Source organism: Esox lucius, chromosome 7 (genome assembly GCF_011004845.1).
Source record: "Esox lucius isolate fEsoLuc1 chromosome 7, fEsoLuc1.pri, whole genome shotgun sequence".
Taxonomy (NCBI): Eukaryota; Metazoa; Chordata; class Actinopteri; order Esociformes; family Esocidae; genus Esox; species Esox lucius.
Genome location: NC_047575.1, coordinates 17,393,454 through 17,419,216, shown reverse-complemented (window position 1 = coordinate 17,419,216; position 25,763 = coordinate 17,393,454). Strand labels below are relative to the sequence as shown.

Sequence of the window (25,763 nt, the reverse complement as noted above, 5' to 3'; positions counted from 1 at the left end):
TAAGTCTTTCTGAACAACTTTAAATAAAATCTTAATTCCGTGCAAGTTTGGGGTTGGTCATGTTTTGTGTGTTAAGTGTTCTATTCTATGGGACGCTGTTTGGGTCTTCATGTGAAAACACATGTTAACACCGTCTGAAGCATTAAATGACACTATTAGATGTGTTAGGCTTATTGACCAATACACACTTGAATATGAATTACTGTCATCAACATATTCTTTAACATACTTTTTTTACATAGTTACACTAACTTTTAAAGCTTCTGTCACAATGAATCATAGGCACGTATGCTATGTCAGTACATAGATCTGTGTTGCACACTGGTCATTGCAGGAAAAGTATTGTAATGATGTCTGTTCTTTTCACATAGCTTGGCAAGGTGTTATGTTGTCATTTCAATACTCCTAATTTGTAAGACCATTAGTTTATCTAAATAACCTATGCTAGCTTGTTTAGTGTCACTATGAAGTTATTTTTAAATTCGAGAGGGGTCTGGCTGCAGGGCTCGCTTCAGTCTCCACTGTGGGTCGCTTCTGGTGGCAGGCTCTGCTCTCGAGAGGGGTCTGGCTGCAGGGCTCGCTTCAGTCTCCACTGTGGATCGCTTCTGGTGGCAGGCTCTGCTCTCGAGAGGGGTCTGGCTGCAGGGCTCGCTTCAGTCTCCACTGTGGATCGCTTCTGGTGGCAGGCTCTGCTCTCGAGAGGGGTCTGGCTGCAGGGCTCGCTTCCGGCTCCACTGTTAGTGCTTGGACAAAAGGACGCCCTGTCTGACACATTCAGGTGGCAGGTTTCAGTTAGTAGGACAAATTCTGGGTTTGTTGAATAACATCCTCATTAAGAATGTTGCCATAGTAACTGACTCAAAGAAACACTGAACTGGCTCTTTGAAACCGTAAATCTAGAGTTTACATTAACTCTGGTTCAACTAACTCAAAGTATTCACTAAACCCACTTTCTGAAATACCCATAGGACTACTGTGATTTGTTTTCAATTAAGCAAAATTTTTGTTATTTGTTAGTGCCTTTGAAAGATTAATTAGTGTTGAGATTATTGATATGAATGCATTTACCTGCTTCTTACTGTACTGCCATCCTGGATCTTACTGCGTGAACTGTATCTGTCACTCCTGAGATAACTCCTGAGATTGCGTGACAGTTTCTGACAGTTATTCTTAATTAAATGCTTTGAATAAAATGTTAATGAAAGCTTCAATGCATTATGAATTACTAACACTTTTTTAAAAAAGAAAAATACATTGTTTGATTTGAATACTGGTTGTTTTTTCCATTTTATTGTTAGTATACATTTATTGTTCACCTATTAACGATGTTTATTATATACACAATTTTTTACTGTTATTTAAAAAATAATTGACTGGTTGTGCAAGTTTTTTTAGTATTCGAGCAGAACAAATATATAAACTAATGTTACAAGCCAGTAATGTTTTTATTTATTTTTTACTAGGACCACGTCATAAAACAACTTCCTTGTATGGGCGGGCATTGACGATGACAGAAGCCGCTTTTGAAAGGGATGACCTAAAAACGTCTCTGGCCTTCACAGGCCCTTTCGTAGAGGTAGCGGTCTATGGCAAAAGCGTGCCCCAGACAGTGTTGTAGCTAGCGTTTTCTCTCAGGAACTCTCAACACAGTGGTGTCACAATGTGGACGTGTAAAACCACATGGAAGAAGCTAGCCCCACTCGCCAGAACATGTTCAACATTGTGCCGGCAAAATGCACGGAGAACAGGCAAGTTAACTGACTAGTACTAGCAGCTTGCTGAGCATGGGTAGCCAGTGCAACTTTGAAAATGCAATTGTTAGGTTGTGTAGGCTAATCTGCTAGCAATAGCTGCATATACATACAATTCATAATTTTCACTAGATTAACTACGCCCCAAATTAAACGTCTATGTTAACTAGCTAGCTAGCTTCGCTAGTCTGCCCGTTTAAATGACCTTACTGCAGTTATGCAAAATGCTAAACAGTACACAGTACAGTCGGCTATTGGTTAGCTATCGTGTCATACTCAAACGATATACTGCAGTTCGCTGTATTTTGCTCGCCAACTAGAAAGGGAGCCCACATTTCTCTTGATTAATTATCTAACAGTCTCTAGATTAATTTGTTAAAGTCTCTTCGACTTTGTGGGTATTAGTATTTCAAGTGTGTGGTAGCTAACTAGTTATCAAGAAACATATATGATTTAGACGTACGTGTTCCTAAGTTTGGGTACAACCTCCCACATATACTGCCAAGGTCGTCAACGTGCGGGTCCTGCCAACTAATTTTCATTGGAACATAATCACTTTAAGCGAAAACATTGCATCACAGAATACGTTAAGCCAGCCCAGGAAAATTTGAAATTGAACATTTTATGTAATCATATATTAAAATGCTTGCAGGACTTAGGTAACTTTTGGGGTTACCGTTTTGTCTTTCATTAGGTGTATAGATACAGTAGACTGCTAAAGGTTATTTTCTGAAGCCTTGCAGAACTATCATTATCAAAATGTATTTGTAGATTAAATCAAGAGATGGTGACTGACGACTGATCTCACAATATCAGTCCTTACTAACAGGTTATGCCGGTTCTCCCTATCCACCCAAGGCATAGCTAGATTTGAACCCAAAGTCATGTACAACTTGAGTTATTGGAAAACGATACTTCAAGCAACCTCAACTCTGGTCCCAAAACCTTGCTATACAGACTTTTGCTCCCCAGTAATCCTAATACACCTTGATTCATTTCAGTGTTGAACAGTGACCGAAGACTGCCAATGGTTACACAGGCCCACATGTCCTCAGGAACTCCAGGGAGTGGTGGGGACAACAATTTATACTACCTCCTGGTGGGAGCAACATGTATAGCGGGAGGATTTTATGTAAGTAATAAGTATCCTGCACAGTTATACACTGTAGGTTCACTGCACTTAGTTATACCCCTGCCTAATAAATGGAACATTAAGGGAGTTTGTTTGTATTACTGTGGAAGGGCTCATGCTTATTTGTGAAGGTGCTTTGTGTTTCACTCTCAAATGGTTTGTGCAATAGTGTAGCCAACTTTTAGAAAGAGATTGTACTCTGTAGCAGGGATGCACCGATACAGTGCATCCCTGTATATGGGCCTGCTGTGAGTATTTGGTCATTATGGACAAATGTAATCACTTTCAGCCGATTGCATTTTTGTGCTGGTGCCACAGGTCAGTAACCTGATTGGGTTTAAAAGAGCATCCCAGAGCGGATGAATCTTTCAGAAGTAAAGATGGGGTGGGGTTCACCAATCTGTGAAAGACTGCACAGGACTATAGTACAAAAATGTAAGAATAACGTCTCTCAATGTAAAATTGCAAAGAGTTTGTGGATCTCATATACGGTACATAATATCATAAAGAAATTGAGAGAATCTGGAGAAATCTCTGTGATCTTTGGGCCCTCAGGGCACCCTTTGGGCACTGCATTAAAAACAGACACATTTCTGTTGTGGAAATCACATGATGGGCTAGGGAACACTATTGTCTGTGAACACAGTATGTTGCTGCATCCACGAATGCAAGTTAAAATTCTACCATGCAAAGAAGAAACCATATATAAAGAACAGCCCAAGCTTATTCAAGATGGACTGAGGTGAAGTGGAAAACTGTTGTGTGGTCTGACAAATCAAAATGTTAAATTATTGTAGAAGTCCGGCTTATGAGCGCGCAGTTGAAAAGCCAGCATTCGTGATGCCGATCCGGGGTGCATTAGTGCATCACATCTGTGAAGGCACCATTAATGCTGAACTGTACAGCTGTGCTCAAAAGTTAGCCTACCTTTGGAGAATTGGTAATATATGTACCACTTGTAAAGAAAACATGAGTGAGCAGATAAAACGTATGTCTTTCATTTCTTATGGGATTCCCATTCAACTGTAGGTCATAACAGAATGGCATGATCAAATGAGCTGAACCCCATTCAAAAGTCTGCTTACCCTTAGTTCTTAATACTATGTGTTGCCCCCTTTAGCATCAATGACAGTGTGCAGTCTTTTGTAATAGTTGTCTATGAGACCCTGAATTCTTGCATGTGGTATAGCTGGCGATTCGTTTCGGCATAATGTCTCCAGGTCATGCAAAGTTTGTGGTCGTCTTGCATGAACCGCACGTTTGAGATCTCCCCAGAGTGGCTCGATGATATTAAGGTCAGGAGTCTGATGGCCACTCCAGAACCTTCACCTTTTTCTACTGTAACCACTGAATGGTGAACTTGGCCTTGTGCTTAGAGTCATTGTCATGCTGGAAAGTCCAAGAGCACCCCATGTGCAGCTTTCATGCAGAAGAATGCAAATTGTCTGACACCATTTTTTGAAAACATGTTGCATTCATCTTATCAGTTTTCACAAGAATCCCTGTGTCAGTGAGCCACCACCATGCTTCACAGTGGGGATGGTTTTCTGTTCACTATTGGCTTTGTTGACCCCTCTCCAAACATAGCGCTCTATTTTGGTCTTGTCACTCCGAATTACAGTGTGCCAGAAGCTGTGAAGCGTGTCAAGGTGTTGTCAGGCATATTGTAACTAGGCATTTTTGTGGCATTGGCGCAGCAAAAGGCTTCTTTCTGGCAATTCGACCATGCACCTAATTTTTGTTCAAGTAACATCGTATTGTGCTCCTTGAAACAACCACACTGTCTTTTTCCAGTGCAGCCTGTATTTCTCCTGAGGTTACCTGTGGGTTTTGCTTTGTATCCTGAACAATTCTTCTGGCAGTTTTGGCTGAAATCTTTCTTGGTCTACCTGACCCTGGCTTGGTATCAAGAGCTCCCTGAATTTTCCACTACTTAAGTGATTGAACAGTACTGACTGGCATTTGCAAGGCTTTGGATATATTTTTATGTCCTTTTCCATCTTTATGAAGTTCCATTACCTTGTTACGCAGGTCTTTTGACAGTTCTTTTCTGCCCCCCTTTTCGGCTCAGTATCTAGCCTGCTCAGTGCATCCATGTGAGCGCTAACAAACTCATGACTATTTATACACCGGTTTGGTAAATTCGCCTTTAATTGCCGTTTTCACCTGTGTGTGTCATCTTGTGTGTCTGTAACAAGGCCAAACATTCAAGGGTATGTATAATTTAGATCAGGGCCATTTGGGTGATTTATGTTAACATTATGATTAGAAAGGAGCCAAACTACTATGTGATAATAAATGGGTTCATATGATCACTATCCTTAAATAAAAGAAATGTTTTGCATGATCAGTCATATTTTCAAAATCAGTACCACCATTTCTGCCAGGGTATACAAACTTGCAGTATGAGCACAACTGTATTTGCAGGTTTTGGGGCAACCGTCTGGATGATGCCTTTTTCCGGGAAGGCCTTGCTTATTTCAGCAAGACAATGCCAAACCACATTCTTCACGTATTACAACAGTATGGCTCTATAGTAAAATAATCCGGTAGCAAAACTGTCCTGCCTGCAGTGTAGTATTCACAGAATCTCAACCTTTTTGGGAAGGGGGTGTTTCAAAGCATCATATATTTTGATCAAACCAACTCTTTGGATGCCCTAGTTCTTGAAGTTTATTGTTGTCTAAAGTTTTACATAAAAAATGTATAAGTAGAAAAATACCTGTAGGATACATTTTATAGCTTTGAAACTGTGTAATATTTTCTATCTTTCTAGGCTTATCGTACCATCAAAGGAGACCAAGAGCGATATAATGAACGAATGAATGAAATTGCTTCTAGAGCAAATAAGGTTGCAGAACAAGCAGAGACGTACCTTCCAGAAGAGCCCCGAGGTGAGTATGTGACATAGACATGGTCATGTTACGATTCAAAAATCTATCAACAGTGATTGACAGCCATCTGTGATAGTAAAGTAACAGTCTAAATGTTTTAGCATATTTCAACTTGACTTGCACCACCAAACTCTGGCAGCTCAGAACAATGCGGTGAGTGCATGTCAAATGGCCTGTTTCCTATAGTTTTATATTCTACATGTTCAGTGTGTGGTAGGAACACTACCAACATAATGTAGGAGAACATTGTAGAAATTGTAGAGCACCACAGCAGTGTCAAATGTCTGAAAGCATAACTTCGCGAACTAGCTACCCTTTTAATCTTCCCATGTGAAATGTTTTTTAAACAACTTTTCATATGATTATTCCTTCTGGTGTGAACTACAACATTATCCCAGTTTGATATGCAGCCTGCATGTTTTAATTCAATTGGCTAAAAATAGAGTTGTGTTTTGGTTACACATACAGAAAAAAAGTACATTGGCTGCAAGTTCAAACATTTAACAATAGCCTGCTTTATTAGTCCTACTTTTAAACAAAAAGGGAGTAGAACGCATTCACCTGCCAGCAATCATGATTGAGCTTGCACGTGCCAAATTACCACCAGGAATCTGAACGATGCAACTAGACAACTGCAGTCTTGCCCCAATGATGCAGCTTAATTAGGCGTGTTAATCTATTAGTAGTGTATTTAATTATACAGTTATTCAAACATATGCTGTTTTCTTAATATGTCAATAAAATTGAACCCCTGTGGTATACACCTTGTCTTCCAGGTGATGAAGCTGTTGAAACTCCAGAAGGTGAGAATCAGGCTTGCCAATATATCCTGTAGCTACTAGTGTTGACTTTGCTCATCATGTGACCTATGAGTGTATTGTGACTGGCTCTTGAGTGTATTGCTGCTGGGAGCCAGGACTTGTATACATGTAGGTAGTAGCTGTGGGTGGGGTTTGCTCTGATTCTGAATCTGTAGCATCTGAGAAGAAAACCCAGCTGTGGTGGAGAGCTCCCCACTTGCAGTGGAAACCGGACTTTTAAACACCAGAATCTCCAAGCTGGTCCTAGATACAGTGCACTCCACTAATATTGGCACCCTTGGTAAATATGATCAAAACCGGCTGTAGATTTTGTTTGTTGTTGTTGATCCTCTTGATCTTTCATTCAGCGTATTAACAAAAACTTTAATTCAAGTAAAACAATTCAAAGAATATATAAATTCTTATAAAACAAACATTCTTAAATTCATGGTTGACACAATTATTGGCAACTTTTTAATACTTTGCGCTACCTCCCTTTGCCAAGGTAACAGATCTGAGTCTTATTATATAATGCATAATTAGATTGGAGAACACATTGCAAGGGATTTGAGCATTCATCCGTACAGAATTCATCCGGTCTATCTTGTAGACTCTCATTTCACACTGCATTTTTTTCTTTGAGGAATGGGATGACTGAAGTTGAAGACATAGACCACCCAATAATCTACATTTGTCTGCTGTTTCCTTATTTAGACTATTTTCAAAGTGTGGGGTGGTCTATGCCAGTAAATAGTAGCTAGGCTAATGTTTCAGTCTTCAAAGTTGCCAAATCAGTCTTACCTTAAATTTACCACTGAGGTTTGGGTTGACTCCTGAGCTTTCCTCCCACTGCTATATTGATGTCAAACCTCTATCTACAGCAACTAATCCTCCATTGTATCACTGCTCATCTCTCAGCACCAGTGTTAGCTAATATTAGATGATATATTACATTTTATTTTGGTAATGAAAAGCTATAGGTACACAGCAAGTCTGAAAATATGCAAATTAGGGAAAATCTACAGATTTAACAGAAGTAACGGCTGTTTTTGCGTAACTCAGGAACACGTTAACTTTCTTTTGTCGTAACATTTCCATGCAGTTTAAGCTGTCCAACTTGTGCTGGGATTTGGTGATACTTTGTCTTTTGTGTGTCATTAATTAAAGCCCCCCCCTTATTACAGCAGGTAAACCAAAACTATGAAGACATTAATTTGTTCAATATAAGGTTGGCGATACGCAGACATTTAGATTTTGGCAGTGTAATACTGTGTGTAATATTCTCTGCTTTAAAGTCAATTTCTGTGTATCGCCAACCTTAAATTGAATTAATGAATATGTCTTCATAGTTCCGGTTTAGCTTTTCTAGTAGGGTTTTATTTTTTTTGTAGGCTTTTCTGACCCCATTTTCAACTGCTATTTTCTTACAGCCATTTCATAATTCGTGCAGCTCAATAATCTTTTGTTGGACATTTCTGTATTCTTGGGACTTTTTCATAGTGATGAATGACTGTGGCCTGGGTGTCACCATATATTTATAATCCAGTGGAACAGGAAGTCATGGATTACCACTTAACTGTTCATAATCATTCAGATGAACTTCTAAACATAAAATATCAATGGGAAACATTTATATTCTATGCATAAGGATTCCTAGGAGGTGCCGATAATTGACATGCCTATTAGGAGAAATATTTATTTCACATTTACAATTATTTTACTTCAATTCAAGGTTCGATTTTTGCAAATATTTTGAATGAAAGACCAAGAGGATAAACCGCAAATATTTTTTTTTGCTCATATTTATCAAGGGTGGAGGGCACTGTACCTATTCTGTGAGTTTGTCTCAAACTTGATTTGATTGTCTGGGTGAACTATATTTGTCTCTACTCACGTGCTACACCATAACATCTCTCTAAATGTGATGTACGCTACCATTCAAAGTTTGGGGTCACTTAGAAATGTCCTTGTTCCGTAAAAACGCAGAATAGGAAATATAACAAAATGAATAGTAAATATAGTCATTGAAAAGGTTAAATAATGAATTAGAATTTAAATAACAATTGGCAAATGTGATAATTGTGACAGCCCTAGTGTCTACTATTTCATACATGTTGCTTGAATGGCACCATTTAAGATTTTAATTGTTTAAAATCTTGACTAACCTTAGTCTTTTCTGTCTCTGCATCCTTTCTATTTATACCTATTGAATATTATGGAAATGCAATTCTTTGCAGGTTGTTTTCTTGATGTTTTGCTTTATTTTTCTGGGAGTTAAATAAGGGAGACCCTCAGTTGATTCCTATGTATTGTCCTTTGAGTGGCAAACATCATGTAAATGCTTCTAAGTATCATAGAAGAACCCCTGAAGAATGTGAAGACTCCATAAAAGTTGACGAAATATAAGTATTCAGACCCCTAAACAATTTGCTTTATATTACTAAATTAAAGATGGTACATTGATTTCGTTCTGTTCAATGTTTTATTTTAAAACCCTGAAACATACAAATGGTATTCTTACGTAAGTATTCAACCCCTTTGTTATGAAATCTCCCAGTTTACATTGATTAACGTAATTGGACTCATTTACCTTATTGTTGGCCACCATCATTGAAAGATTAAAGTTGCTGTCACATTTTCTGGATAGGAAGACTTCTTTTAAAGGATCTATTAACTGGTTCTGAATGAAGGAAAGTTAAAACCATTTGTATTCTATAGAAATTTGAGATGAAGGAAAAGGGTACAATATAATGTCTAACCGTTTGGATGATCCCAATGGTCAGATCAAACTGGAAGTTGAAGCTGCACCACACCACGCAAGCGCTCCAAAAAAAAACAGCGCTCAAATTAGGAGTCTTGTTGAGAGGCCTAAAATCACTGAAGGAGCAACAGAGTTCAGTGGTTGGAAGTTGGGTCAGTCATCTCAAGATCTGCACACTGGCCTGTATGGGAGGGTGACTACACAAGCCGTTGATCAAAGTACAATCTGAAAGCATGTCTGGAGTTTGCCAAAAGGCAAATGGCTGGCAAATGAGACCAAGATTTTTTGCCAAAACTCAAAGGGCTTTGTGTGATGCAAAACTAACACTGCCCATGTCTCAAGACACAACATCCCTACTGTGAAGTGTGGTGGTGTTGGGATGATTCTCATCTGCAGGGACTGTCAGTCCCTGATCCCAAGCAACATATGGGTAGTTCAAAAACAAGAGGGTGAAAATATTGTCCTGATCATAATCCCATTGATAATTTGCAGCACTATTTGACAATTGCAGCCCTGAAGTGTCATGCAACCACCCCGAACAACCTGTAGCAAATCTGCCAAGAAGAATGGGCCAAAGTCTGTCCAACACAGTGTGCAAAGTTGTTACATACACTAAGTGGCCAAAAGTATGTGGACACCTGACCATCACACCTACTGTATATGAACATGTTGGACATACCGTACCAAAACCATGGGAATTCATATTAAAATGCCCCCTCTGTGTAGCTATTACAGCCGCAACTCTTCTGGGAAGGCTTTCCACAGATTATGGAGTGTGCCCATTCAGCCAAAAGAAGCACTGATGTTGGATGAGAAGGCCTGGCTCGCAATTGCCATTCCAATTAATTACAAAGGTGTTCAATGGGGCTGTGGTCAGGGCTCTGTGCAGGCCACTTGAGTTCCTCCACACAAACCTTGTCGAACCATGTCTTAATGGACCACACTTTGTACACAGGGGCACAGTCATGCAGGAGTGGGAAAAAGCCTTCTCCAAACTGTTGCCACAAAGTTGGAAGCATCCAATTGTCTTAAATGTCTTGTAGCATTAAGAAGACCCTTCACTGGAACTAAGAGGCCTAGCTCAAACCCTGAAACACAGCCCCAGACCATTATCTTTCCTCCACCAAATCTTACAGTAGGCACTATGCATTCAGGTAGGTATTGTTCTCCTGGCATATGCCACACCCAGATTTGTCCATCAGACTGCCAGATAGTGAAATGTGATTAATCATTCCAAAGTATGTTTCCACTGTTCCAGAGTCCAGTGGCGGTGTGCTTTACACCCCTCCAGCCAACACAACCCATGAGCATGTTGATGTGAAGTTTGCATACCGCTTGGCCATGGAAATGTTTTATGCTTGCGCACTTGCCGGCCTTGCTCTGAGTTTGCGTGGTCTTCCTTCAATGGAGATTTTGTCTATGTGCTGGATTTTATGCACCTGTGAGCAATGGGTGTGGCTGAAACACCTGAACTCAATAATTAGTGGGGGTGTCCACATACCTTTGGCCATATAGCTTACTTACCCCAATGGACTAATAATTAATTGCTGTGAGAGGTGGCTCTACTAAATATAAATGTGTGGGGACTGAATACTTAAGCAAAATATTAAAATTTTTGTCTTACCAATATTTCTTAACAAAACCTTATTGCTTTTATAACATTTCAGTGTACCATTTGTAATTAGTTGGAGAATTGGTTGGGGGTCTGAATACTTTTGCAAGGCATTGTATTTTTGCTCTATATATTCGCTGATGAGAAGCATTTAAAATATGTTTGGTGAAATACACAGAAACATCCCCAGAAGTAACTGCAGAGGAACCTGAGGGGCCTCCTGTCGAACTAGAGGCTGAGATTGGTAAGGCATGGTTGCATGGAGGGAAGAAAGCATCTCCCATATTTTTTTAATTTCAAGTTAACTTGATAACGGACAATGGATTTTGGAATGGAAATATGTTTTTTTATTAAAATGGAACCATGCTAGCAGAAGAAGCACCTGTTGCTGATTTGGCCCTGGAAGAAGTTGTGGAGATGCCATGTGCTCCAACTCAGAGTGGTATGCACTTTGGACAGTGAAGATTAAGTATTTTTTTGTTATAAAGTAGAGGTTGACCGATTGATCGCTAGCCCAAAAAATGGGCAAGAAACGTATTATTGCGGTGTCCGGTTTCCCTATTATTTTTGTTTCTCTGGCTTCATAAAGAGAGAGAATTAAAAAAATGTATGCATTGAAGAATATTTCAGATTGTTAGGATCACGGCTGAGTGATACATGCATAACGTAAAACAAAGTAAATTTCTATTAGAACATTGACAAATAATAGTGCAGTCAAGCAAATAATAAACACTTACAATTGCGGAGACTGATACTTTCTCTATACTGGTTGGTGCTGGCATAAATTAGGAAGACACGCACATAAATTAGGTGTTCACGCAAGGTATAGCTCAGCGACATCTTGCCAGGGATGAGCGCGCGGGTAGTGTGCGTTTAGGGTCAGAATTACCTTGTAAATTAAGTTGCTGGCTAGCGTGAAATGTATCTTAGAAAACAATCCATCGCCACATTTACGAATTAGCTACTGATGGTAGATATTACTAGGTTAAATATCGTTTTATTGTAAATGCTATCTTGGCCACCTGTCTCCAAAACTATTTTTTTTGTTTGCATCTCTATAGGAACATTGCGTGTTCCTATAGGAACATCGTACAGCTCAGGGAATCCCATCACTGCTGCTAAATGTTTTAAATTTTTCCTTCCATCCTTTTAAAAAAGACTGGAAAAGCAGACAATGGAACTTTAACTGTGGAACTGAAGTTATATTTTAATTATACAGCGAGCATTTCACAACCACCTACACCCAATCCCGTGATTGGTCAATCCCCAGCGATAGGTGCCGGTGATTTGCATACATTTGGGAAATCAGAATTTTAGCCTTTCACGTATCCAACGCATTGCCCCACAAGCCGCGCTTTCGGCACTCTTCTCTTCATTTAAATGAATTGAGCAAATAGTGTGAATGTTACGCCGCAATCACACCTGCGGCATCAAAGCAGAACGCTTGCAGAATATTTTGTGCGGCTTCGTAATTACTCACAACGCATAGATTCTCCACAGATGTTGCTTTTTATGAAATGGAGAGAATCATTTTCGCTGAGCATATAGTATGTCAAGCTACATATGTAGGCTATCCATTATTGACTAGCTAGCAGCTTGCTAATATGACCATAACTATGGGTTTTAGACTTTTCATCCCTCTATCAGTCACATTTCTCAAACTCAACGCAGTAAATGTTGTGAAAGAAGGTTAAATAACATGGTCTTTATTACAAGCCGTTTCCTTTAGATTTAGTTCCTAATTCCAGTTACTAAACACTACAAATCAATTAAATTTTTCTTACCAGAGACAAATGACAAGGCTTTCAACTTTACAAATTAAATCGCAGTCCTACCATCTAGAGCAGTTCATTGTATTGGCCTTGGTCCAGACGAAACTAGCTAAGAAATTCTCCTAAAAACCGAGGCTCTTCAATCAGTCAAGTCCCAAACCTGCCATTTCAGCTGTTTGTTTCATAGTTGAATGAGCCTATCAATACTGTCTTGACTGTTTAGTATTGTAATAACCTTTCATTTTCATTTAGACATTTTGGTTGTATTCTATTTGTAAGTCGATTATTTGATAGAGTAGAAAGTATAAACTGAGGAGTGGTGGGCAACTAGCAAGAAGCCTCTAACACAGGGTTTCCCAAACTTTTCTTAGCCGACGACCCCATTTAATTATAAAAAAATTCACGCAACCCCAACAATTATATAATCATATTTTTATTTTATTTGAGGCTATGAGAGTCAATTGTAAAACATTCTCCCTCCACCCCATTTTCGTATCAGGTGTCGTGACCCTTTGTATGGGAACCTCTGCTCTAACACTTGTACTATTGTTAATGCTAGTATAAACGAGCAGTCTGTACTAGATGTTAGACAGCTCATTGAGATTATTAATTAAGGATCCAGTAGCAACCCAAAATATTAAAACAATTAAAGATAACGTCAGGTGTTATTATGGCGAAAATGCTTTAGTTGTTGATTTCTAAAGTGTATTTCCTTTGGAACATAAATACATTTCTACTCTTACCATGTAAGGCGAAACCAGAGAAATTATGGAAGTGCTTTCTGGTTATTAAGCAGGAAAAGCAGGCACTGCCCTCCCGCCTTTCGGTACCAAAACCGAATGTTCATTAATTGGTCAACTATCATGATTAGCAACTTATCTCTGAAACATCAAATGTTTTGGGCACATATGCATGTAGCTCTTACTTGAGCTATGTTTTCTTATTGCATTTTGTTTTACAACCCCATTTCCATGAAAGTTGGGACACTGCAAATAAAAACAAAATAAAATAAAAAATGCTAATGATGCAATGATGTGCAAATAAGTTTTTCCTGTATTTAATTGAAAATAGTTCAAGGAGAATATCAAATGTTGAAATGGATACATTAAATTGTTTTTGGAAAAATACATGCTCATTTTGAATTTTCTGCCAGCAACTCATTTAAAAAAAATTGGAACAGGGGTATGTTTACCACTGTGTTGAATCAACCTCTTCTTTTAACAACACTCTTAAGTGTTTAGGTCCTGTGGAGACCAATCGCTGTACTTTTGAAAATGAAATGTTTTCTCATTCTTGGTTGATATAGGTTTTCAGCTGCTTAACAGTTTTGGTTCTCCTTTGTCCAATTTTTATTTCATTATGTTTTCCATGGGTGACAGGTCTGGACTGCAGGCATGCCAGTTTAGCATCTGGACTCTTACTATGGAGCCATGCTGTTATAATATGTGCAGAATGTGGTTTGACATTGTCTTGCTGAAATAAGCAAGGTCTTCCCTAAAAATGTAATCTGGATGGCAGCATATGTTACTCCAAAACCTATATATATTCTTCAGCATTAATGGTACCTTCACAGATTTGCAAGACACCCATGCCATGTGCGCTCATGCACCCCCATGCCATCACGGCTACTGCCGTTTAAAATATGCACTGATAACAAGCCGGATGGTCCCCCTCCTCTTTAGTCCAGAGGGAACAGCGTCCATGACTCCCAAAAATAATTTCGAATTTTGATTTGTCACACAGGACAGTTTTTCACTTCGCCTCAGTCCGTCTTGAATGTCCTAGGGCCCATAGAAGGCAGCGGCAGTTCTGGATCTAGTTTATATATAGTTTCTTCTTTTCATGGTAGAGTTTTAACTTGCATTTGGATGCAGCAATGTACTCTGTTCACAGACAATGATTTTTCAAAGTGTTCCTGAGCCCATGCAGTGATTTCTAATGCAGTGCCTAAAGGGTGCCCTGAAGGCCCAAATATCACAGCCGTCCAATATTGGGTTTCGGCCTTGTCCCTTGCATACAGAGATTTCTCTTTTAATGATATTATGTACCGTAGATGAGATCCCCAAACTCTTTGCAATTTTACATTGAGAAACATGATACTTAAATAGTTACACCATACGACAGCACAGTATTTCAGAGTGGTGAACCCATCTCCATCTTTACTTCTGAAAGACTCATCCTCTTTGGGGATGGGTGTGCTCTTTTATACCCAATCATGTTGCTGACCTGTTGCTAATTAACCTAATTACTTGTGAGATGTTCCACTAGGTTCATATAAAAAATATATATAATTACACATCTTTTCCAGTAATCTGTCCCAGCTTTTTTGAAACGTGTTGCTGGCATCAAATTCAAAGTGGGCATACATTTTTTTTAAGAACATACAACATTTCTCAGTTTCTAAATTTGACATGTTGTCTTTGTACTATTTTCTATTGAATACAGGGTTTAAATGAGTTGCACATCATTGCATTTGGTTTTTCCTTACATTTTATACAGTGTCCCAACTTTTTTGGAAACTGGGTTGTACATTATTATAACCAAATTGGACATATTTCATAAATATTTTTAGACCTAATCAATGTGATTTATCTATTTTAAGAACTTCTATTAAAAGTGTTTATTGTTCATTCAGTATTTTTAGAATTATTATTTAAAAAATAATTATGATTGGCTGATTAATCAGTATTTGCCATTGGCTTTTTGGTTTTCCAATAATCGGTATCTGCATATAAAAATGTAAATCGGTCGACCTCTATTATGAAGTAACTCTTAGCCAAATTATGTAGTTAAATTTTTAAAATGCCATTGTGCTGAACAGAACCTTCCGTGGAACTGTCCCCCGTTGCAGTTGCAGAAAAATGTGCCCATAATTTCAATGATCAAAATAGATTTTTGTAACCTTTTTTACACCCAATTGCTTAATACTTCGGTTATACTAACAGAACCATCACCAGTAGCAGAAAGCCCTCCTGCAGAAACAGCTGAGCCACAAACTACGACTGTGACTGAGAGTGGTAAGAGCTGAGTCCAGTCTCTGGGAGTGGGCAGAGAGCAACTCAACACTGTTATTTTGTAAACACAATATGGTTTCTTCCAGTAAACTTTATTCCTATTTATTTAGATTTTTACATTAAAGCCTTCGTTTTCTCCTGTCCTGTAAAGGTTAGCTTTGGTATATGTTTGGACTGGTAATACTAAATGATGCTTTCCCTTAATTTTTCTTTGACTGCATTTTAACCTCTTCCCTTTCAAGGTTACTTATGTTGAAGTATTTGGTCATTATTGTATGGCTAAATGATTATCTCCCACACATGGCTCCTTTTTTTTTAGACTGGTTCCCACTGTACAGCTGGATGCAGCATGCTTGACGTCTGCTTCTGAATATGTCTGCAATATTAGATTGTGCATTGACTCTACATTTCTTTGCTGTCCCACTTCTAGCTGCGGATCCTGCAACAGATGAACCCACCAATGTCCCTCCACCTGCACCTGTAGAGTTTCCCTCCCATGCCCCATACCTCTTAATTGGCGGAGGCACAGCCTCCTTTGCTGCAGCACGCTCCATTAGGGCCAGGGACCCAGGAGCCAGAGTGAGTGTTTCTTTCTACATACTGTTTCGTATCTAAGTAGGGACCAACATATCACATTTTCTATTTATCAAATGTATTTATAAAGCACTTATTACATCAGCAGTTGTCACAAAGTGCTTTTACAAAACACCCGGCCTTAAACACCAAGGAGCAAACAACAGTAGTGTTGAATTTCAGTGGCTTTGAAAAACTCCCTAAGAAGGCCGAAATTCAGGAAGAAACCTAGAGAGGACCCAGGCTCAGAGGGATGACCAGTCCTCTTCTGGCTGTGCTGGGGGTGCGGTGTATGGGTGTGGTGTGGAGTCTGACTTGCTTCCATCGCTCTTTGTGCTCTTTGAGGTTAATGACCGTAGTTAACTTCTGGATCTGATAATTTTGTATATCTGGCTCGCTACTTTTTGTTTATTGAACTAGCCACGAAAGCAGAGTTATTTCTACCATTCACAATTTAGGCATATTTTTATACTTTTTTTTAATCCTTTCCGCAGTCTGCTTTGCCATTTCTGTCCATATGCAGACACAGAGACTGGTTGTGCAGGTGCTCACAGCATCTCACTTCGGGCACTCTTCAGAATCTGACAGACATCACATATTCAAATTGAAAAAAGCAGTAAAATTTATTTGTTAATGAACATGGAACATTATTTTTAAGCACTTTAACTAGCTGGATGAGAAAGGACTCACTGCCAATGCTACTGTTTATATTTTCCAAAAAACCTGTCAACACTGCCCCTGCAGCATACTCATGGTACTGTATGTTGCCGGGGTATCCGTTTGGTGTAATTAAGTGCAGGAGAAATGTTATGACAAAAGATGATGCTGAAATCTTACTCTGCTGTGTTGGCACCATCGATGTTGACTAGCGGTCAGCCATTAGGCATGCTCATTCTGGTTGGAGCAAAAATAAGGCCGTCTTAACTATAATTCAATTTATTTAGACTTTCAGCCCCTTGAACTAAGAAATGTTTCTGTGTGCAGGTTTTGATCATCACTGATGAACCAGACCTTCCCTACATGAGGCCTCCTCTCTCCAAAGAGCTGTGGTTCTCTGATGACCCTGGTGTGGTTGACACGCTGCGCTTCAAACAGTGGAATGGCAAGGAGAGGAGGTCTGTGTGTGTTTACACTGGTTACAGTACAGTGTCAACTCAACATACTTTGGGACACAATCTCATGCCATGTTCCTGTATTCATACATGTCTTTCTGGTTTTCAGCATCTACTTCCAGCCTCCTTCTTTCTATGTTAGTCCTCAGGATTTGGAAAAAGTGGAGAATGGTGGGGTGGCTGTGCTCACCGGGAAAAAGGTGGATTCTTCTGAGAAGATATTTTCCATATTTTCCACACTATACATACATTTTATTGCTTAGGCTTATCTCTTTTTAACCAAACAATACTGTTTTAGTAAGAGTTTATCAAACCTTCTTGGATAAGCCAATGTACATCAAGTTCATGGATAATTTTCTATATCAATTGTTTATGGAATTATTTAATTAATAAAACATTTGACTGAGTGGTGTCCATTGCACCCGCATCCAACCTCATGAAGAATAATCTGTATGACCATGTTGTCTTAAATCACATTTTTACATAACCTTCCCCTATTCTCCAGGTAGTGCACATGGATGTGAGGGGAAACAAAGTGACATTGAGTGATAACACTGAGATCTCATATGATAAGTGCCTGATTGCCACAGGTAAACCATGATGATAAATCATGTTTATCAAGCATATTCTGTTTAGCTTGGGGATGACACAACAGGCTGTTGTTTAAGCATCAACTCATTTGAGCATGTCTTTTAAGGCGGCGTCCCAAGGAATCTGCAAGTGATCGAGAGAGCAGGAGAGGAGGTGACAAAGAGGACTACTCTGTTTAGAAAGGTAAACTCTTTACCTGCAGAATAATAATGACTTTCTGAAGACGTCTTCTGTAGGGCTTGTTAATATCATAGTAAATCTCCGAGCCTGCACAGCATACTTTGACATGTTGATTTTTTATGAAATGAGCCATCAGGTTAAGCATTTGGGCATGTCTGATCCCGTCTGACAACAAGTATGTTTTTTGATGCAGAATTGTTGTTTACATTCAAATTCACTTTGTAAAGATGCTTTCTGATCGCAACCCTAGGTTGAAGATTTCAAAGCGTTGAATAAGGTTTCCAGGGACACCAAGTCTATCACCATCATTGGAGGAGGTTTCTTGGGGAGTGAGCTAGCCTGTGCCCTGGGCCGGAGATGTATGTTACTGTCTGAATTTTGGAAATTACACTGGCTGAACTAACCCATACCACAGTGATTTGCCCGTTTGTAAGGTGTGTCTCTGTCCTCTTCTTTCCAGCTGCTGATTCTGACCTGGAGGTAATCCAAATGTTCCCTGAGAAGGGCAACATGGGAAAGGTTCTGCCTGAGTATCTGAGCAACTGGACAACTGCCAAAGTCAGAAGTGGTAAAGAAGAAACCCTCTTAATTTCTCTAACTTCTACACTACCATTCAAGAGTTTGGGGTCACTTAGAAATGTCCTTGTTTTCCATGAAAACATAAATGAAATGAGTTTGAATAGGAAATATTTTAATTGACACGAATAGAAATAATTATTTTTAATTGAAATAATAATTGTCCTTCAAACTTTGTCAAAGTATCCTATATTTGCAGCAATTATTTCTTGCAGACTTTTGACATTCTAGTTGTCAGTTTGTTGAGGTAATAGTGTTAGGTCCACAAATATTTGGACAATGACAACATTTTCATAATTCCGTCTCTGTATGCCACCACAATGGATTTGAAATGAAACAACCGAGATGAAAGTGAAGTGCAGTGCAGACTTTGTTTTAATTCAAAGGGTGGAACAAAAATATGAAACGTGTGTCAGTGTCCAGTTATTTCCGGTCTAAACTGTACGGAGAGGTTTCACTCCATGGTTCCTGGAAGCACCTCCCACAAGTTGTATTGGCACGTATACGGTCAAAGTGAGGACCTGTGAGGGGTTTGTTTCTTAAACTAGACACTAGTGTATTTGTCCTCTCTCGGTTGTGCACTGGGGCCTCAAACACCTCTTTCTATTTTGGTTAGAGCCAGTTTGTGTTGTTCAGTGAAGAGAGTGGTACACAGCTTTGTATGAGATCCTCAGTGTTTTTGCATGAGTTTTCTCAGTTTCTTGGGTCTCTTACAAGATTTCTTGGATCTCTATTGAGAATTCCTGGATCTCGTAAAAAAATTGCTTTTCTTTGTGGCCCCAAAGTTTTGAACAGGAGTGTATGTTTCACAAATGTATATGGGAGTTTATTTTTACTCGATGGCTTCAAAGATCTAAAAATTTAGTCCCAAAGTGCTCCGCTTTATTCTTAACTGAATCTGACAGGATCTTTTCGTTTGGTCAGTTTGTCGAACTAAACAATAAGAAGTCACACATTAGAAAAGAGAATTTTACACAAGTGTTTTCCAAACAACCTCCCTGTGTGTGTCAAACATTGAGGTGTTCAGGAATATTAACTTAATTTTGTTGAATTTTTTTACATTTCCTCTCAAGGGATAGCACATCGGTGTCCAAGTGTTAACATTTTTGCGTTTGTGGCGCTATTCCTATCAGTCACACCAAGTCAATTAAACTTCAGGGATATCAATCTGTCTACTTAGGAAGCATAAGCGATTGTGAATCATTGTCAACTGTTATTTGTGCAAATGGAGAAGCAACAGCAAGAGAACCCCTAAAAAGGGAATGGTTTTGCAGGTGGTGCCCACAGACAATTGCTCTCTCCTTATCCTTCCTGACTGATTCTTCTCTAGAAGAATCAATGAGCTGGACAGGGTCGTTGAAGGGCATCAACCCAGCACCTGGGCCGGTATCTGCTCCTTTGTGCGAGGAGGAACAGGAGGAGCTCTGCCAGAGCCCTACAAAATGATCTCATGTGGGCTACTGGTGTGCATGTTTCCAACCAAACTGTCAGAAACAGACTTCATGAGGACACCAGGTCTGCCATTGGTGCCTCATTCTCTTCAGAGATGAGATCGAGTTCACACTGAGCACACGTGACAGGCGTGAAAGAGTCTGGAGATGCCGTGGTGAACGTTAAACTGCCTGCAACATCATCCAGCATGACTGGTTTGGCGGTGGGTCAGTGATGGTCTGGGCAGGCTTATTTTTGGAGGGACCTCCACGTGCTAGCTAACGGTACCCTGACTGCTGTTCAGTGCCGGGATGAAATTCTCAGACCCATCGTAAGACCTTATGCTGGTACAGTGGGCACTGGGTTCCTCCTGGTGCAGGTCAATGCCCGGCCTCATGTGGCCAGAGTGTAGGCAGTTCCTGGATGACGAAGGCATTGATGCCATTAACTAACTCATGTTCCCCAGACCTGAATCCAATTAAGAACCTCTGTGATGTTATGTATTGGTGCATCCACCACCGCCTAGTAGCGCCGCAGACCGTCCAGGAGCTCCCTGATGCCCTGATCCAGTTTTGGGAGGGGATCCCCCTGGGCACCATCCATTGTCTCATCAGGAGCATGCCCAGACATTGTCAGGAGGGCATACAGGCATGTGGGGCCCATAAACACTACTGAGTCACATTGAGTTGCCGTGATGAAATGCGGGTTTGAATCCAGCCTTCAATCGGTTGGTGATTTTTGGTTTCCATTGACCATTGTTACGTCAAATTGTTCTCAACTATTTACTCCCTGTACAGTAAAGACTTTGATCTTTAATATAATTCCTTCATTGAGACCTGATGTGATTTTTAAGTGGTCCCTTAATTTTTTTGGAGCAGTGTACGGCTTGTCCAGAAGTATCTGAAATATTATAGGCACAACAAAGGCCCTTACATGTTGGTACCATTACTTGAATGAGATTTGTTTTGCCTGGGCCTATCCATGTAGTATTTTGGCCATGGTAAAATGGCCAAGCCTAAACAAATAATAAAAACGCATTTGCCCCAGGCAGACTTTGTCTGTCAGTACAATACTGATTTTATCTTAGCCTATGCTTCCTTTCAGGCATTTTACTTTTTGGCCCTGACTGAGACATGGATTATCCACCAAAAATACTGGTACTCCAAAAATTTCTACCTTCAATATTCTGTTTAATTATCTCTCCCGTCTGCCAAATGTTTCTCCCTTATTTACTCAATTCTGCACCTTTGACCTTAATCTCCTCTGTTTCCACATCCTATGACTGTCACGTTTTCTCTGATGGCTCGGCTGTCCCTTTCTGCTTGTGCTATTAATGACTCACTGCGAGTTCACAGAACATGTCTGTGGATATCTCCGCAAAAATGGAGGAAAATAAAACTTCTGGATGAGCTGTGATCCATTCAATTCCTCCTCGCTGCCCTCTCTCCCCATTGCCAACTAAAGCCACTTTTTATTAACAAGTGCCATACAACTTTTAACCCCAGGAAACTCTTTCCCATCTCTTTAGTTCTCTGCCTCCACTTTGAGAAGAAGGTTAATGACATTTGTCTCATTCACTCAGCTTATTGAGTCCACTGGCCCCTCATAGAATTTGTCTCTGCATTAACATGATATTCTGTCTCACCAGAAGTCCTGCGATTCTTGTTGTCCAGTCACTTGATATTCTCAACCCCTTTTTCCCCCCAGACCATCTCTGGGATCCTTCTGTACTTCCTCCCCAACTCCTTGACCCCTGATTGCATTCTCTTTGAATTCAAGAATGGCCAGAGTTATTCTCCTCCTCAAGAAGCCAACATGACCCATCTGGCATCAAACTACAGGCTCATATTCCTCCTTTTTCAAAACAGTTGAGCGTTCTCTCTTGTGTCTCTGAAAAATTTAATCAGCCAATAATCTCTGCTTAAATGCCAGCCCATCACCTCAATTCAACCTTAAAAAGACAGACCTGCTCTTCTTCTAGGGGAAGGCCTATCCTCTGAGACCCTTCCTATTGTTAACAGCACAAGTGTCCTCCCAAAGTGCTAAGAACCTTGGCGTGATCCTCGACAACATCCTGTCGTTTTCCGAAAACATCAAATCGGAGTACGACCTTCCCTCACAAAAGAAAAGGGCCAATTTCCTAATCTAGGCACCTGTCCAGTCTACTGCAAATCACTGTTGGTTAGACTCTGTACTTGTGGCATCAAGTCATTGCAGCTTATCCAGGGTGCCACAGCCCTTCTGATGTTCTGCCTTTTCCAAATTCTCCCATGTCACCCTCTGCACAATCGGATGGCTTCCAGTTGAAGCTTGCATCCACTGCAGGAACATGGTGGTGTCTGAAGCAGGAAGGTGAACTTTCCCTGTCTACCACACACTGCTCAAACCCTACCAAGCTTTTTATTCTCCTGACTTCATTCTATGGACTTAATGTATAAATGATTACATTTTGTTTGTTGCCCTCAGTCAACTTACAATACCCGATTATGGCAAGGTGGGACTTTTCTGCTGGAAAGACTTCTATTCTCCTGTAGACATGAATGAAACAGAAAAATATTTTTTTAAAGAAGTTATTCATACTGAACTTCTTTTTACAGAGGGAGTGCGAGTCATCACAGAAGCTTTGGTAAAAGGTGTGAGCTTCAAAGATGGCAAAGTGGAGATCAAACTGAAGGATGGTCGTGTAGTGAAGACGGACCATATAGTTGCAGCTGTTGGGCTGGAGCCCAGTGTAGAACTGGCCAAGTCGGCAGGTCTGGAAGTAGACTCTGACTTTGGGGGCTATCGGGTCAATGCAGAACTGCAGGCTAGGTCCAATATATGGGTGGTAAGTGCAAATGAAAGTGGTTCTCTTTGGATGTTACTCTGTTTCATCTCAAAGCTATCAGCAATGTAATGCTGTCTATTGAAAGATTGATTACATTACCAAGTTGTGCATTCTGTACTCTCATTATCAAGGACAAGAAAATAAAGCAAAATGTATTACCTGATATTACCTGAAGATTTTATAGGCCACCCTGTGATCATTAATGTCCTCTGTTTTTAGGCAGGTGATGCAGCCTGCTTCTATGACATAAGACTGGGCCGCAGGCGGGTGGAGCACCATGACCATGCAGTCGTGAGTGGCAGACTTGCCGGAGAGAACATGACGGGGGCCAACAAGCCCTACTGGCATCAGTCAATGTTCTGGTATGAGTCCTATTCACTTTCCCTGTCAGTGGTTTTCAGTTGGTGAATCCCAAGCCAGCCCCTCATCCCTATCAATTCACTTTAAAGGTTCAGTCACACGCTGCTGATGGAGCTCTGAGCGGGAGTTCAGGTGTGGCAAAGATTAAATAAAATAAACCAACTTGTGACTTGATGCGATTCATTTTCCACATCTAAATAATAAACATATTTTAATAAGAATTCAATGGAGGTGTCTATAATTAGGCACTCCTAGAAATAGTTGGCCCACAAACTATGAAAACAACACATGCTGTATATATCATGTCGGCCTGAAGATGATAATCTAGCTGGCTCAGTTGGCTTTTTTGATCTTGAATCCCTAAGCTCTCTATTTTCAGTCCCTTTTGGACATTTATGCAAAATGCTTTGATTCATTAAGCAATTGCCTTTTGATATTTTGTTTCATGAAATGGTTGCTTTTTGAACCTTTTACATTTTAATTGGAAATTGTGCACCCATAGTGCATTTTTAATGCCCGTTACATTACATTTGCCCCTTATTACAGACCACATGAAGAATTTGAGTCAAATTACATGTGAAGGTTTGCTGAAGTACCAACATTTAAGTCTTGAATTATTTCTGAGGAGTATTTCTGTTTCATTCCAACAAGACAAACTCAGAATGTTGTTCCCAGAAAAGGGAAATAACAAAAGTCACTTTGACAACCAGACGAAAACAAAGCGCCTTCAGTTGGGGTTCTTAAAACCTTTTATGACGGTGTCAACTGAAACTAGGCAAATATACTAGTAATGAATTCTAAAAGACCCCACCTTAAATGTCCACCATTTTCTTCCAAATAGACAAAGTAAAACGTAAATCCCTAAAGTGACATCTCTGTTAGTGAACTGAACTCTAGTTGTATTATGGTGAAACACTTATTTTTTGTAATTTTTGACACTGACTAGAGTACATTTGTCTTCTGCCTTTTCTTTATTTTAACACGTTCACATCATCATAGTGTTAAAATGAGGTGAAATCAGAATGCTCATGTCCTTTTCTCCCACAGGAGTGATTTGGGGCCTGATGTAGGCTATGAAGCCATTGGGATAGTAGACAGCAGCCTTCCAACGGTTGGAGTATTTGCCAAAGCTACTGCCAAAGACACCCCCAAAGCTGCTACTGAAAAGTCAGGTAGGATCTTACACAATGACCTTGCAACACTCTAATTCTACAGGACCTCGCTAACTTAATATCATATCTGAGACAAACGAAGCCTCTTTCTTGACCTCTGTAGGAACTGGAATCCGTTCGGAGAGTGAGACTGAGGGGACGGCCAGTAGCACTGCAACCTCCTCCACGCCTGCACCACCCCCAGAACCACAGCAGAAGGACGACTATGGGAAAGGAGTCATCTTCTATTTACGTGACAAAGTGGTGGTGGGCATTGTCCTGTGGAATGTGTTTAACAGAATGCCAATTGCAAGGAAGGTGAGAACCAACACACATATCCAAGAAAACATATTCTGGGTTCTTCAAATGCTTAGCTCAGTGTCGCTAAAGTGTGGTTCAAAATGGAGTTAAATATAGACTGATTTGCTTTGCAATCTTGTCTGGACAGATCATCAAAGATGGAGAGGAACATGCAGATCTAAATGAAGTGGCTAAGCTCTTCAACATTCACGAGGACTGAGTCTTCTCTTCTCGGGGGAGGTTGAGCCTATGCCCAGAGACGTGCGCTGTCACTTCTCATAATGGCATTGAACTTTCACAGTGATTGCCTGGCTTTGGCAGACCCTTCTATGATGATGCACTTGAAAAGAGAAGGGAGACCCTCTGGACACATCTGCTCTGTACATTTCATGTTGTTGGAATATTTTCACATGTTTGTTATTTCTATTACATGTATCTGTATTTCTTTTCTATTCCAGATAGTGAGTAGAAATATTCGTCCAGTCAAATCATTCTATAGTATGAAAGTTTCCTGATCTGTTCCTTCAGCAATTTTATAATCAAAGTAAAATTATCTATTTCGAGGAATACAAGTGACGCTGGGCAAGATCCTTAAAACATACTTGTACGTGGATGTTGTTTTTCAGTGTGATGCACGCAGCTCATTATGATAAAGGCTGCAATAAAAATATTTTCCAATTGAAATAGTCCTACAGTTTGTATTATTCTGTTTCAAGTTGTGGCCACTCATGGGCACTGCTTCTGACTTGGAATGCTAGCACTATAGTAAGTTCTGTTTGGTATTGTCACATGGTTTTTCATTGTTCAAATGACACAGCTCAAATATGGAACCTTTTATGCAGTGGCCATTAATATGGTGTACTTCAGTTTAGTTAAAACATATGTGGCCAAGATTTCAGCCTGCACTGCTCCAACTGTCCCACATA

At 39.9% G+C, this 25,763-nt stretch overlaps 1 protein-coding gene and 1 long non-coding RNA gene across 6 annotated transcripts; one reads left to right on the top strand and one right to left on the bottom strand.

Moving 5' to 3' along the window:
* Positions 1-266: 266 nt before the first annotated feature.
* On the bottom strand, positions 267-2,343 carry LOC109615967. The gene is made up of 3 exons (XR_002196978.3): positions 2,215-2,343; positions 1,069-1,137; positions 267-765 (listed from the first exon to the last, which is right to left on the bottom strand). It is a non-coding gene; the product is annotated as an uncharacterized LOC109615967 (long non-coding RNA).
* aifm1 (apoptosis inducing factor mitochondrion associated 1) lies at positions 1,495-25,523 on the top strand. 5 transcript variants are annotated; one of them, XM_010895430.3, is made up of 19 exons: positions 1,495-1,748; positions 2,753-2,883; positions 5,660-5,777; positions 6,554-6,580; positions 11,129-11,194; positions 11,324-11,392; positions 15,668-15,739; positions 16,167-16,315; positions 17,294-17,424; positions 17,531-17,621; positions 17,927-18,011; positions 18,119-18,195; positions 18,443-18,551; positions 18,653-18,760; positions 22,797-23,026; positions 23,246-23,388; positions 24,434-24,558; positions 24,662-24,855; positions 24,986-25,523. In XM_010895430.3, the coding sequence occupies exons 1-19, from the start codon at positions 1,661-1,663 to the stop codon at positions 25,055-25,057; spliced, it is 2,085 nt and encodes a 694-aa protein (XP_010893732.2). In that variant the 5' UTR covers positions 1,495-1,660; the 3' UTR covers positions 25,058-25,523. The 5 variants fall into 5 exon arrangements, with proteins under 5 accessions (XP_010893732.2, XP_010893731.2, XP_010893733.2 ...); XM_010895429.3 differs by having other exon boundaries at positions 11,321-11,392; XM_010895431.3 differs by lacking the exon at positions 11,324-11,392.
* The last annotated feature ends 240 nt before the right edge of the window (positions 25,524-25,763 follow it).

Excerpts from the sequence above, each read along its gene's own strand:
- aifm1 (XM_010895429.3), top strand. The coding sequence starts at position 1,661 with ATGTGGACGTGTAAAACCACATGGAAGAAGCTAGCCCCACTCGCCAGA. Across the intron at positions 2,884-5,659 it reads GTATAGCGGGAGGATTTTAT|GCTTATCGTACCATCAAAGG; the intron begins GTAAGTAATAAG and ends CTATCTTTCTAG. Across the intron at positions 18,196-18,442 it reads GGACTACTCTGTTTAGAAAG|GTTGAAGATTTCAAAGCGTT; the intron begins GTAAACTCTTTA and ends TCGCAACCCTAG.